A 15,321-nucleotide genomic window follows, 5' to 3' on the forward strand; every position below is an offset into this window, starting at 1 on the left:
ATCTGGCGAAAAAAGCTCCGGGAAGCCTCCAAACGGACCGCAAAAATTGTCGGAAACAGCTCCTGGGAGAGCCTAAGAGCTTCGGAACCCACAGGACCCGCTGAAAAATCGGAGGCTCGTATCCTGTTATAGCGGCAGCCCGGGCCACCCAGCTGTGTGAGGAAGGTGGCGACGGCGGCGCGCGGCGGTGAGAGCGGCGCGCGGGCGTCCGGAGCCCCCCCCCACCACTTTACCACCTTTTGGAAGCCCCTGGTGCTGCTGGTGAGCCCCCTGGCCAATTACCTACCGGCCCCTGGTCCTGGGCCACCCAGCTGTGCGAGGAAGGCGGCGACGGCGGCGCGCGGCGGTGAGAGCGGCGCGCGGGCGTCCGGAGCCCCCCCCCACCACTCTACCATCTTTTGGAAGCCCCTGGTGCTGCTGGTGAGCCCCTTGGCCAACTACTTACTGGCCCCTGGTCCTATTAGCCATCCCAGAGCAGCGGAATAGCAGCTGCTGAAGCTGAAAAGAAAAACATTGTGGAGGAAAGCATGGAGGAAATGGCGGCCCCAAACAGCTGACTCACAGCGTTACATTTCTACATCTTCCTTTTCAGCCAGCCTACTGACTTCATTGGAGCTGAGTGGCTGTGACTGTGACTGTACGTCTGTGAGTCTTGGTGACTAGTGAGCTGAGAGGGACTAATTTTTGATTTAGCTTATTTTAAAGAAGGGGGCTGTCGGAAGCCGTTGGAGGCTGCATTGAATCCACAGATTGAAGGGCTGTGCTTGCTACTGCCCCAGACGCCCCCCCCCCCCTCGGATCTATCTCTGCTCACTTTACTATTGGTTACCTATTTTATTATTTGTCATCTGCGGCTTTACTATTTACCATCATTGTAGCCCCCTCCGGACCTTGCTCCCTGCTCACTTAACCACTAGGAGGAGTAGGATTGTGGCCAACTGGCAGGGAGCGATAGAGGATGGCGGCTACAGGGACAAGGATTGAGCCCCGAAAATACCAGCATTTTTTCCTCCATTTGCAAGAGCGGTGCAAGTCAGCCTCGAACTCTGGTCCCCTATATTGGGGGCCTTATATATCCTTGGGAAAGAGACTTTCGAATATACAGCCCGCTAACCTCCACCAGTGGGACAAGACTATATGGGAGCCATTTACGAACTCTGGAGCTCTATACTCAACTTTGTTTGTCTACAGCCACCTTACATACTACGTACTTTTGACGTGGTGGCTAAGGACATCTCCCCAGGACATAAGAAGGGAGAGGAGCAGACCATCGCTTCCTCCACTGTTTCCATATTATTATTATTATATATTATAATTGCGCAATTTTAAATAGAATGTTGAGTGTATGGGAGTTGTTTGGAATTGAATGAATGGCCCACTTTTAGTAATTGTTACCTTTGTATTTTATATGTTTTAAATTTTACGTGGGATTTGTTAGAGTGGATAAATGAGAATGTCTGACTCGGAGGACCTGCTGGGGATGGCGGGAGGAACCGGGGTGGTTGGGGGGACCATGGACATGGGAGTGGGTCGGAGCATAGCGGTCGTGACAGGGAGAGGCAGATATGGCGGGGACCTTAGGGCTGGCCATTACCGGGGAAGGAGGGTTCGCTACATTACAGAGATCCCTCCTTCCGGCCCTAGGAGTCCCACTCCAAGACCAGATGGCGCGAGTAGTCAGGACCCTGGGCTCAGGCTGTTGTCGCTAAATGCCAGGTCTGTTGTTCACAAAGCTCCCCTCGTCCGGGACTTAATTGTTGACGAGAGGGCAGACCTGGCATGTATTACTGAAACCTGGCTGGGCACAGAAGGAGGAGTCCCCCTCGTAGAGATGTGCCCAGAGGGATTTCAGGTGCTTCATCAGCCGAGAGCCCAGGGAAGGGGTGGCGGTGTGGCTATTGTAATCCGGGACTCTCTGTTACCTCGTAGGGTCCCTGCTCCGGAGCTTGTCGGGTGTGAGTCTCTGCTGATAAAGTTGGACCTCAAGGGTCAAGTGGGTTTGCTGCTAACGTACCTGCCTCCCAACTGCGTTGCAGCATCCCTCCCCTCGCTCCTCGAGTCAGTAGCCGAGCTGGCAGTTGAATTCCCCAGACTTATTGTTCTGGGGGATTTCAACTTGCCATCGCTCGGTGAACGCTCTGACGGGGCGCAGGAGTTCATGGCTTCCATGACAGCCATGGGCTTGACCCAGGTAATTCGGGGCCCAACCCATGCAGCGGGTCACATGCTCGACCTCGTATTTCTCTCGGAGCAGTGGATGTGTGATCTTGGTCTGAGGGGTAATGAGATCATACCCCTGTCGTGGTCAGACCATTGCCTACTGAGGCTTGACTTCCGGAGGCCAAACCCCCACCGTAGGGAGGAGGAACCGACCAGGTGGTTCCGCCCCAGGCGACTTATGGACCCTCAGAGGTTCCAGACGGAGCTTGGGGTTATTCCTGATACCCTCGCCCACAGTTCGGCGGAGACTCTGGCTGCCGCCTGGTACTCGGCAGCGTCGGAGTCTCTCGACCGGATTGCGCCACTACGGCCCCTCCGGGTCGGTGGATCCCGGAGAGTTCCCTGGTTCACCGAGGAACTCCGGGAGAAGAAACGCCGGAGGAGATGCCTAGAGCACCAGTGGAGGTCCGATAAGTCCGAGGCAAACCGAGCACTCTTAACCACCTGCACCAAGGACTATGTTCGAGCATTAAGAACTGCAAAAAGATCATATATTTCTTCCTTGGTTGCGTCCGCCGAGTCACGCCCAGCCGCCCTGTTCAGGATAACCCGCTCCCTCCTTAATAGGAGGGATGCGGGAGACCCCTTGCAGGGTAGGGCTGAGGATTATGCTCAATTCTTGGCGGACAAAGTAGCTCGGTTTCGATCGGACTTGGACTCCACCGCAGTAGATCCAGCTGAGACACAGGAGGATCATCTGCCACATCAACTCTGGGTTGAGTTCCAGGAAGTTGCCTCTGGGGATGTGGACAAGGCCATCCGAGCTGTAAGTGCCTCCACTTGTATTCTGGACCCGTGTCCCTCCTGGCTGGTGGCTAACAGCAGGGAGGTGACACATGGCTGGATCCAGGCGGTTGTCACCGCCTCCCTTCGGGAGGGGCACTTCCCCGCCGTACTCAAAACGGCGGTGGTGAGACCCCTCCTAAAGAAACCATCGTTAGATCCAGCCATCTTAAACAACTTTCGTCCTGTCTCCAACCTTCCCTTTATCGGGAAGGTTGTTGAGAAGGTGGTGGCCTTTCAGCTTCGACGGGCCTTGGAGGAAGCTAGCTATCTTGACCCCTTCCAGTCTGGCTTCAGACCTGGTTACAGCACAGAAACCGCTTTGGTCGCATTGACCGATGATCTCTGGAGGGCCAGAGATGGAGGCTATGCGTCCATCCTGGTTCTCCTTGACCTCTCAGCGGCTTTCGATACCATCGACCATGGTATCCTTCTGCGACGACTGCGGGAGGTGGGAGTGGGAGGCACTGTTCTGCGGTGGTTCTCCTCCTACCTCTCGGACAGGTCGCAGTCGGTGTTAGTCGGGGGGCAGAGATCGTCCCTGAGGCCCCTAACATGTGGGGTACCCCAGGGTTCGGTCTTATCCCCCCTACTATTTAACATATACATGAAACCGCTGGGCGAGATCATTCGGAGGCACGGGATAAAATACCACCAATACGCGGACGATACGCAATTGTATCTGTCCGCCCCGTGCCAACTCAATGAAGCGGTGGACGTGATGAACCAGGGTCTGGAGGCCGTTAAGAACTGGATGAGTGCTAACAAACTGGTGCTCAACCCGGATAAAACCGAGTGGCTGTTGTGTTTCCCCCCCAATAATTTGGCTAATACACCAACGCTTAGGCTGGGGGGTCAAATTTTATACCCCTCAGATAGGGTCCGCAACTTAGGAGTCCTCCTGGATCCACAGCTGACTTTTGACCACCAGCTGTCAGCTGTGACCAGGGGGGCATTTGCCCAGGTTCGCCTGGTCCGCCAGTTGCGGCCCTACCTAGATCGGGGGGCCCTCACAACAGTCACTCGAGCCCTCGTGATCTCTAGACTGGAATACTGCAATGGGCTCTACATGGGGTTGCCCCTGAAGTGCATCCGGCGACTACAGCTAGTCCAAAACGCAGCCGCGCGAGTGATAGTGGGCGCACCTCGGTTCGCCCACGTTACACCTGTCCTCCGCGAGCTGCACTGGCTACCTGTTGGTCTCCGGGTGCGCTTCAGGATACTAATGACCACCTTTAAAGCACTCCATGGTAGTGGATCTGGGTACTTGAGAGACCGCCTTCTGCCGATTACCTCCCTAAACCGACCAATTAGATCGCACAGACTAGGCCTCCTCCGAATCCCATCAGCCAGTCAATGCCGACTGGCGACCACACGGAGGAGAGCCTTCTCTGTTGCTGCCCCGACCCTATGGAACGAGCTCCCCATGGAGATCCGCACCCTCACCACGATCCAGACCTTCCGCGCAGCCCTCAAGATCTGGCTCTCCCAGCAGGCCTGGGAATAGGTTTCCAATCACCCGCCCGAGTGTTTGATTGCTGAATGAAAGTTGTGTTTTATTAATTTTCTTTTGTTCACCAATTGTTTTGTTTTGACCTTGCACTTCCCCTCCCCTGTGGTTGTAAGCCGCCCTGAGTCCCCTCAGGGAAAAGGGCGGCATATAAATCCCAATAAAACCAAAAAAAAAAACCAAAAGAAATTGGAGTGATATGAAGTTCTGTGGTAAGTATGAATCTTAAATAGTTAAATCATATCCATTTCATAGTTCAGAGAAAAATTGAGCTACTTGTGATTTCCTGAGATGTATTAACTTGCGTTTGTGATACATTTCTGAGCCTTACTAACAGAAGACAAAGCTGTGAAAAAAGAAGCAGCAAATTAAATTAGCCTTTAATTATTTTGGTCATTACTAAGTTTTTTACGACCACAGAAACTATTTTTAAAATGATGCAGCTTATAGAGTCATACTGACTCAGGCTTTTGTATGGTCTTAATGTTTTGTTTTGTTTTTCATTCTCCCATAGATTCAAAAGGTTGTGAATAAAAAGCTACGGGAGAGATTTTGTCATCGTCAGAAAGAAGTCTCGGAAGAAAACCATAACCATCACAATGAACGCATGTTGTTTCATGGTACGAAAGGTGATCCTCTAAGAATGCATCATTGCAGTATAACAAAATTGGTTAAATGTACAGTACTTAATTTGCACTTTAATTACTAATTCTGCTGTTTGATTTGATTCTGAATTCTGGGCTCAGCTGCAAGAAATCAAAATGGACCTCAGACTGATTTTTCATCCCTTATCAGTACAGATGTGCTACTCCACCTCCTACAAGGCTCTAGAGTCTAGAGTATTTCCCAGCTCCCCAAAGAAATGGGAAGGAGTTCGTGAATGAAAGGTCCTGCTATGAAAGCAGTGTTCCATTTGGAGGCAATTCTTTCCCAACCACTGTTTTGTCAGGTTTTTTTTTAATCCAATTGCATGAAATGTGGTAGAGATGCAGGCCAAGAAAAGAACAAGAGAGGCATGCCAGGCAATCCATAGATAGGATGGAATCTAGCACTCATTCAGAGAATCTTTAAGCATTATGTTGCTTAGCAATAAAAAATGAATATGTTCATAGATGTTAACTGGTGCTGCAATTGCTTCCTATTTGGGGGGGGGGGCACACAAGTCATGGCTGCTCTCTTTACTTTGTGGAAGGAATTGAACAAAGATTCTCTCTTTTCTGAGAAACCCAGCTCAACAACTTCTCCAGTATACTTAATATTAACACATGTCACTAAGTACTGATGCTACCTCAACCCTTACAATAAGTTAGGTTTTTCTGTTTTTTGAAAAAGATTAAGAGTGGGAGGGATGACATTTTCCTTAGATATATGGAAATCCTTTTCTTGAAAATCCATTGAAGCTTCAGAAAATTCTTTCAGATTGTTCTTGGTTTATATCAGGGGTCCCCAACCTCTGGGACACAGGGGTGAAAGAGGGAATGGTTCCGTGCAAATGGCCATCAAGTATGTGCAAGTGCACAGCTCCATTCACGCAAGCAGTGGGGAGTGTGTGCACCCTCCATTTGTATGAGTGGTGGGTGCATGTGCACGTCGTTCGCGCAAATGGAGCTGTGCACTTGCACATACTTGACAGCCGATCACAAGGAACAATCCCCTCTTCCACTCCTCCCCCCCCCCACTGGTTGGGGAATTCTGGTTTTTGTGATTGAACATGGATTGATTATTTTGCTAATTTGATGTTAAAATGAAGTTACAATTCTTATAGTACATATATATGTATTTTTTGTTTGTTTTAGGATCTCCTTTTATTAATGCTATTATTCACAAAGGATTTGATGAAAGGCATGCATACATTGGAGGGATGTTTGGAGCTGGGATTTACTTTGCAGAAAATTCCTCTAAAAGTAACCAATACGTATATGGAATTGGAGGAGGCACAGGCTGTCCTACACATAAAGACAGGTCCTGCTATATCTGCCACAGGTGAGTTCTTGATAAATTGGAGTATCTGGAAAAACAGGTACAATGCTTCCTTAACTGAAGGAATGCCAAATGAGAGGAAAAATTGGAAAAGTGGCAGGACACATTTCTTAGTTTTCTAGCTTGGAGAGATGTGAATGCTGAAATATGGATACTCCAGAGACTCTAGGAGGCTTCTGTAAAATCAAACATGATTAAAAAAATGCAAGAATAAGGCACCATTTTTATTGCAAGGCATTATCATTGAACAGCTTCTGAGTTTGTTTGCAGTTTCTAATGACCAAAAGGAAAGTTGAAATGACAAAAATGACCATAATAAGTCTGTTCTTTTAGTATGCAAACTGCAATGCCTTGAGAACCAATTATTTGCAGAAAGTATTAATATTCTGCTATCACTTGCTTAGCCATCCATGCATTTATGGGGAAATTGTTAATTTTTCTGAACTAGCTCCTGAACTGTCATTAATCTAGTTGAAAATGAGAGAGGGAGGGGCAGGAATCATTAGGACTTCATGTTCCAAATTGGGGCGGGTGGGGGAAGAACCATAGTAACATGGTCCTAAGAGCTGATGATTAAGCAAAAACGAAAATTGACCCTTTAAAATTGAAAATTGATAGATTGTACAAATTTTAGATCTCTGACAAGATGTATATGAAATGTTTTGCTGCAACTGAGTTCACTTTTTAAATTATTTTCTTCCTGTCTTCTTTTAGACAAATGCTTTTTTGCCGTGTGACATTGGGAAAGTCCTTCCTGCAGTTTAGCACCATGAAAATGGCCCACGCTCCTCCCGGACATCACTCTGTAATTGGCAGGCCAAGTGTCAATGGGCTCGCCTACGCTGAATATGTCATCTATAGAGGGGAACAGGTAGGTGACATATGAAAATGGCATCTGTCTTCTTCATTGGCTCACTAAAATCTTTGCCCTAGGTGTACCGAAAGGTGTTCTGGAGAAAATATGTCACTTCATATTTTTATTGATAAAGTGTGGTTGGCTTCAGCATCACACCTAATTACTGTGACAAACTACAGGAGGTTGCATGATTCTTTCATGCTTTACAGTGCAAACTGCCTTAATTAAGGAGCAAATGAAGACTTGCTTTGGTCTTCCTGCAGTCTGAAGACTTCCCCAAACCTGTTTAAAAAGTTTGATTAAGTAAATACTACCTTCTGCTGTCTGCAGAGACATAATTCTCTAACACTAATAGATTTCACTATCCATAAAATAAATATATTTTTGAAGACACATTCAGATACTTTGCATAAGATCAGCCACGCCTTCATGTTACTAAAAATATATCATTGTATTAAAAAATCCAAGCAGGATATACACCGTGTCAAAGGTCTATATGCATCCACTGAATTTTTCTCCAGAACAGTATGCATCTATGGTTTGTGGTAGACTTAGTCCAGCAATACTGTACTCTGCGAAAAGTCGTGACTCCTGCCCTTCAGAAGGACATCCTTAACACTTTTTGAAAATTAGAAAGTGGAGTAGTTGTACTCATTAAAATCTAGGAGGGTAGTTAATTGTTTATATTTTATACTATATCATACATATGTCATACTATGAAAGGATCTTAATTAAGCTCCTGTTTAAATGTTCTTCCCTTGATTTCATGAATAAGATAGTGACTGATGCTTCCAAAATTTCCATCACTTTTCATGCAATCTCCTTTCTGCAAAAAAGGAAAGGAACAAGCATGGCAGAGAAGAGTGTAGTAATACTTTGCAAATGGATATATGTCCACATCAGGTACACAAATGTTGAGTACAATCTGGCGTAATTCCTACAATAGACTTAAGAATAACAATACTTCTTCCCAAAAACCAGACCAAAAAAAATTGTTTCCATCAATTACACAACATTGTCTCATCTACTGTGGCCTTTGCACTCCCTAGAAGAGTTCAGTGTAGTTCCTGGTTATCGGGAACCTTCAAACAATATTTATGAAGATTTTAGATGCTGACCTTGGCTTTTATACATCTCTTCTGCCTCATTAGAGTATGCTATTTGCCCCCAAATGAACAAAGTAAAAAGGAAGATTTTATATTTGAAGTCATGGAAAAGTATCTGTTCTATGTAACATGATGGATATTAAATGGATTGTGTTTGAAGCAAAAATATTAGAAAACCGTGGCTCCTCAGACGAAAATAATATAAAAATTAAATAAAATGAACTTTTTCTGTGTTTTTAATTATTTCTGTATAATGTAGAGTAATTTGAGTATATCTGCTTATTCGTAGGCTTACCCTGAGTACCTCATTACGTACCAAATTGTAAAGCCAGATACTCCCTCACAGACAGCAGTGGCTGCGGAACAGAAGACCTAGTAGATGCTGGTTCATTGAAGTAGATTACGTGACTTACGGACTGGATGGTTGAGATTAGTTTCAGAACATCAAAATTATATGGAATTCTCATCATTCTGGAACTGCTTTATGTGTTTTATAAAGCATTGTTCTGTAAATGAATCTGAGTAACTGATATGTACTCAACTGCTACTATTCCTTTTGAGGAAATGTTTACAAAGATTTGCCTTTTAACATCCTATCTCAGGCTCACTTTCCCTGCAGTTGCCATGTTTGTAATGAGAGCATCACTGCTTCAATGTGGATATATGGAAATGTAAACTCTAGTGCTGTGCTACAACTCTTTTGAAAGGACAGCAGCAACAGCTGTAGTGACGTGCAGAGCCTTTATTGAACCCATACCATACTCTCAACATTCATTTTTTTCCTTTTCAGAAGTCTTTAGTCAGTTATTTATTTGCATTTTATTCTTCTGTTACAAAAATGAGCCAGACCCTCCTCGAGGATATTTTTGCACAAAGTCAAGTTGACTAAAATCACTTAACAATGCAATAGGAATTTCTTATCCAAGAAGATGTTCGAGATATAGTTCTTTGGTCTGGGATTCTTTTTGCACTTTTTATGAATTCTTTCATGTTACTAGGAACATAATTTTAAGATAGAAGTCCCGCTTTTTCCCTATCAAGTTTCTCGTCCTTTATAAGATGTTCATACTAGCATCCATGTAGCAGCTTCTTTGGAAAATGGTCTCTGTTCCTCTGTTTTGCTTTCTCGTTGCTTTATCTTGTCTAATATTCCAGTAGCACAGTTTGGATGTGTCTGATAAAATGCATAGGAAACATTTGTTGGATGAAACTGAATAGAGAGAGGTTCCTGTTTTCTCTCTGCCCTTCCTAGGTGAAGTTGTAAGCAAGTTAGTGAAATTCCTCAAGGAATTGGGTGTCTTTTGTGGGTATTCGTTCTGGTTTTTAAAAATATTTTCATCAGATAATGAACAGCAAGGGAGCAGAGGTGTGAGCCAGAAGCCTAGTCCAGTTCTCACATTTGTGTGTAAACTCCAAAAGGACCATTTTTCCACAAAGGGCCTATTAGAGTATAAAAGTTAACTGTAAAGCTTGCTTGAGGTCCTTTTTCCTTCCATAGGAATATTATGGTATTCCTTATATTATGTCTGGATTCATTCATAGATTGAACTCCATGCAAATATCTTCCAACACCTTATCCCCAGTAGGCTAATTAGACCAGTTAGGCTGGTTATATCAAGGAGTTTATATATACAAATATATATATTTGTATTATTGCAGAAGACTGCTACTTAGTTTCTAATTGATGTCTATCCATTAAATTCATCCTCCCAGATTTTCTTCATGGTGAATCCACTTACATATCATCGTCATCATCATTAATATAATATCAATACCAATGAAAACAATCTCCCTGCCCCTCCCCCAAACATCATTTTTAAAAATTCAATGACTTTCAGGGAAAAACTAGTAGTAGTAGAGATCTATAAGTAGAATATATAATGGAGAGAGACTGCAATATTGCTTTGCAAATCTTTGGTAGTTAAAACAGCCAAAGAAAGTTTGCTTATAATATAATTCTTCAGTGGAAGTTTTTTATTCCTTAAAAGTAACAGTATCGTATTATGAAATCTACTGGCATCTGCTTGGAAATGGGCAACAGCTGATGAACAAAGCCACTACCAAAAATCTTCCTCCAAAGACATTTCTAATATATATTAGAAAAATGCATCTAATACATATTAGAATAATGTACAGTTTACAAGAAAAATCATGTAAACATTTGTCAGATTCAGCACTTGATCCAGGAGACAAAACAAGGTAACTTGCTGTGAATCTTTCAGTTTTGTTTCTGTTGTTTGAGGTCACTCAGTCTGCCTGGATTTCTTGGCACGTGATGACATAAGGCCCAAGCTCATCAAGATCATTTACCTGTAAAATAAATATCTACGTTTGGAAAGGATCCAGATGATGAACATTCACTCAGAAATGTTTTTAAGCATAGCTCTGGACAAAGTGCTAACTATGGTTGAGTTGCAAATAGATGTGAAAAATCTACATTTTGACAACTTTACATGGATATGAATTAGGACTTGGCTGTTTTTCACATTTAATCCAAATGGTTAACAAATGGATGTGGAAGTAAGAGAAAATATTGATTCTGTGGTTGTCTTTTTCCTCCAGTGCGATGGTTAACCTAATGGGTAATTTAAATCCTAAATTTTGAGAATCTCACATTGCTCCTGTTTTGTAACATGTTTTGTGTAGACTAAAAGGTGCTGTCCAAGGAATTCCATTTTCAGTTACTTGTGTCTTGTAGTAATGTGATTTCTGTTATTCCTTTTTGATCAGACTTTGAAAAATATACATGCACTCAAGTCTTCTGAGATCTAAAGGCCTCATAAGGGGCATCCTAAAAAACAATTGCAAGCGTAGCATTTAATGTCATTCATTGTAACATAACAGTTAATGTTCCCACATACAGAGGTTGAGGATTGCTGCAAAGGACTTGTACACTTGACTCTGAAATATATTTCTTTGGGATAAGACAAACTAATATATGCAGTAGATTATCTCTCAATATGTTCTGAATAGAAAACCTGATAAGTGCTTTGGTCATATGTACGCACAGTCTTCAAAATAACAAAAGTGGTGTTAGCCTTAAATAAATTACATTTGGGGCTTCCTTCAACCCACTGAAGTGAAAAATCACAGCCGCATCAAGAGATAATAAGATGCCATAAATATAGTGCCATTCATTGGTTTTGTCCTACTCCGAGAGAGATTTATAGGTTGAGACTTTTTCAGAAATTAAAGTTGACAGGCTTAATGACACAGTACAATGTTGGATATAACCATAGAACATTATCTACAATACGTGGGCTTGATTCTACCACTTGTAACCATAATTAGGAATTTTAAGTACCTCGATCATTTGTGATGGTTACACCTAGAAGAAATAGCAGTAAATCTGCTTGCAGCAACATTTAGTTTTGAAAGGGACCCGACAGCCAATTAATTGATGAATATGTTTATATGATGTATGTATTTGCAACAACATATTTGTTGTATTACATGTTTAGGTACATACCTATAAATATAAATTGGTGAATAATTTGTTGAGCATTTTTTTTAATTATACTCCTGGGAGTTGGGAAATAGGGGTTGCAGTTACAATAATGTCTTTGGCTATTTTTGGTTGCTCTAATGTCATAGTGATGAGAGGAGAAAGGAGGAGAAATTGGGTAAGCTACTTTCTGCTTTGTTTGTTGCCAGGATTAACAAAAACAAATAGATGTAGAATTTGGCTTTGTCTCTAAGTTAATCATTTCATACAAGAAACAAAATGGGGTGATCTCATAGTTGATCTCTCACCAGACTATCATATAAACTGGAGGATAGAAGTGGAATAAAGAGATTTTTTTTAAATAGCCATCAATTGAAAAATACAGCATATTTTAAAATTTCCATCCATTGAAGCCTCTGAATTCTCTGAATATATTATTTATAATTGGAGTGCAAAATATATTACAGCTTTCTTTAGAAATCTCAACCCATTTAGAAATGGTACCTTATGAATAAAATATCTTAGACTATTTTTATGTGATTTCCAAACCATGGGATCTTTGGTTTCAAATGTTTTGCATACCTTTGATTTAAGTAAGGTTAAATCTTTCTCCACAAGCCTCGACAATTTGATGCAGAGGCTAGGAAGTGCTAGGAATCTGGAGAATGGTCATTTCTCCAGTGCACTGCTCAGAGAGCCCAAATGCTGGGTTAACACAGCCTATCTGCCCTTGGACTGAGTGATGATTTTCTTGACCACGCCTCCCTTTGCCTGCACATGCTCAATTCGAAAACTCAGTCCGCCCGAGTTAGGGCTGTTTTGGGAGAGCTCCAGTCTAAGAGCAGAAAGGCTGGAAAAAGTTTCCCAATTTGGACCACGTTTAAATTCTCAGATAGAGGAAATCACGCTTCTACATCAGGTCTGTCTATTTGCCTCCAGTGAGGCTTCCGTCGCTTTAAGAGAAGGGCTGCCGGTTTTTCCCTGCTGTTCCTATTTGCAAGCACTGCAGGGGGTTGAAAAGGCTTGCACAGCGGGGGCTGGCTAGCAAGGGAGCAGTTAGTGGGATAAACCAAGTTCCCTGTTGGAACAGGGGCGTCCCAGGGGGAGGAAAAATCCAGCAAGACTCTGAGAAGGCTCTAAAGCAGGTGAGCCGGATTGCTAGGATTCCCTCGCCTGCTCCATTTTGCCCGGCAACAGCAGCGACGGCTGGAGTCTTCGCACACCTTCAGGGCTGGAAAGAGCGGGAAGCGGCTGCGTGCGCACCCCCCGCCATTTTGGATCGCTCCGACTCACCGGGCAGAGCGGCAGAGCTCAGAGCGTGCTAGGAACAAGGCAGCAAGAAGAGCCCAGCCAGCCAACGGAGCTTCAGCGAGCCCTCAACGACTGCAGAACGCCGCGGGGAGGCTGGGGGCTAGTCTGGGAAGCCAGCTAGCCTCTCCCTCCGGAAAATAAGCTAAGTCTCGGGGAACCGAGGGCGGTGGGAGGAAGGAAATCCGACCCCAAGGCGGCCCTTCCCTCCTGGAGATTCTGCCAGCGCTTTTGGACTGCAAAGACCAGCGCGTGCCCATCCCAGCTCCAGCTATCTCCCAGGCCTCGTGGGGACCTGAAATGGCTGAGGAATGCAGGGAGGCCTTAGGGGATCAGGTGGGGCCCTCCAGCAAGCGCTGCAAGCTGGATCCCTCTGTAAATAAAGGCAAAGGGCACAAAGGCTCACTTGAAAGGTCTTCTCCAAGAGCCACAGTGGATCCCAGGGAGGTTTCAAGGCCCCTTCAGCCAGAACCTAGCCCAGACCGTTGCAGCAGGGAGTCAGCTTCCCCTGATCGTGAGGCCCAATCCCCCGGGGACAGTGAATTCTTGTCTGGGGATAACTATGCATCCAGGGATCCATCTCCTGAAGCATCTTGGGGGTACCCCGACTCCCCTAGCTCCTCCATCGGAGAGGAACGAGATTCTGTCCAGAATTCCCCCCTTGGGAAGGGTGGATCCAGCTCAGGCAGGCCTAGCCAGCGCAGGCCCAGTAAGCAAAAGAAAAAAAGGGGGAAAAGTTCTGCTCTCTCGGATGAAATGAGGGAGGTAATTGCCTTAGCCATCTCCCAAGGGATAGCTGAAGGCATTAAGCGCAAGGGCTCTAGCAAGGGCAAGGCCCCAAAGGAGAAACGCAAACCTAGGGCCTCCACCTCTAAGGAGCCTGTATCCTCCTCCCCATCTTCAAGCCCCTCTCACTCTGGGTTATCAAGTTCTGAGCAGGAAGAAGGGGAGATTTTCGCCCTTTCTGAAGACGAAAACCCCACCCCTGACAAGCCAAAATTCTCTGGCCTGTTTCAACCGTCATTATTCAAGTCTATCTTGCACAAAGCCATGACGGCCACAGAGTTAGGCCCCACTTCCAGACCTGAGGCCTCTCAGGCTTCCACTTCCAAGGATCTTAAGCATGGGTTGTTCAAAGAGACAGTAGAAACCCCCGAGGTTATTCCTGTGCCAGACCTATTTATGGACGCGGTACAGCGCCAGTGGCTACAGCCAGGCACCCTGACCAACCCCAGTGGGGGGGATAGAACTCTATATGCAGTAGAAGATAAAATGGAGGAAATCCTCAAATTCCCAGAAGTAGATGCCCCAGTCGTGTCTCTAACTTCCAATTCCAACCTGCCAGCTGAGCTCCTAGAGGGACTTAAGGCAGAAGATAAGAGGTCAGAAAAGGCATGTCAGAAAACACACATGGCGTCTGCCTGGGCCATCAAGGCATCCACCTCTGCCTCCTTTTTTATTAGGGCCACCCTATTCTGGCTGCGCCAACTCAGGTCCAGACCCCCGCCAAGGAAATCTAGGTGGCGCCATGAGCTAACCAAGATTATTACCGCTGTCGAGTATTCGGCGGATGCCACCTTGACAGCAGCAAAATTCTCTTCCAGAGCTCTAGCTTCCAATATCACCTCCCGCCGCCTCCTATGGCTCAGGCACTGGCAGGCCGAAATGAAGGCTAAATGGAAGCTGGCATCGGCCCCATTTAAAGGGGGCTTTCTGTTTGGAGAGGCCCTGGACAAGTTTGTCACCGAAACCAAGGACAAACGCAAGATCCTTCCGGCAACCTTTAAAAGGGGTGACCGGAAAGGGGCGGGGTCCTTTCGTAAGAGACCCTACAGGAGCCAGGAAACAGGGCAATCTTCTCACCCTTCCTCCTATCAGAGGCCCTTTCAGGCAGGGGGGGATAGGCACCAAGACAGATCCTTCGGGGCTCGTGCCAACCAATCCCAGTCGTCCTTTCGGAGACCATTCCGAGGAGGAGGAAACAACAGTGGTGGATCCCGGCCCTTTCGTAAGGGAAAGTGACGGTCACAGGGATCCCCCCATCGGGGGTCGGCTACGGCTGTATGCCGACAGGTGGGAGGAGATAACATCGGACAAGTGGGTCCTCAACACC

The 15,321-nt window shown here is 45.4% G+C and overlaps 1 protein-coding gene across 2 annotated transcripts in view; it reads left to right on the forward strand.

The window, feature by feature from the left end:
* TNKS (tankyrase) overlaps positions 1-11,948 on the forward strand; it is a 98,901-nt gene extending 86,953 nt beyond the window's left edge. For both annotated transcript variants that reach the window (XM_087716379.1, XM_087716380.1), the window contains 4 exons: positions 5,028-5,133; positions 6,310-6,496; positions 7,208-7,364; positions 8,745-11,948. In XM_087716379.1, coding sequence (XP_087572505.1) covers positions 5,028-5,133; positions 6,310-6,496; positions 7,208-7,364; positions 8,745-8,831 — 537 coding nt within the window. In that variant the 3' untranslated portion in view covers positions 8,832-11,948. The remainder of the gene's footprint in view (positions 1-5,027; positions 5,134-6,309; positions 6,497-7,207; positions 7,365-8,744) is intronic.
* Positions 11,949-15,321: the final 3,373 nt, after the last annotated feature.

This window comes from Thamnophis sirtalis, unplaced genomic scaffold (genome assembly GCF_051295495.1).
Source record: "Thamnophis sirtalis isolate CommonGarterSnake01/CBP01778 unplaced genomic scaffold, rThaSir2_p1.2 scaffold_5, whole genome shotgun sequence".
Taxonomy (NCBI): domain Eukaryota; kingdom Metazoa; phylum Chordata; class Lepidosauria; order Squamata; family Natricidae; genus Thamnophis; species Thamnophis sirtalis.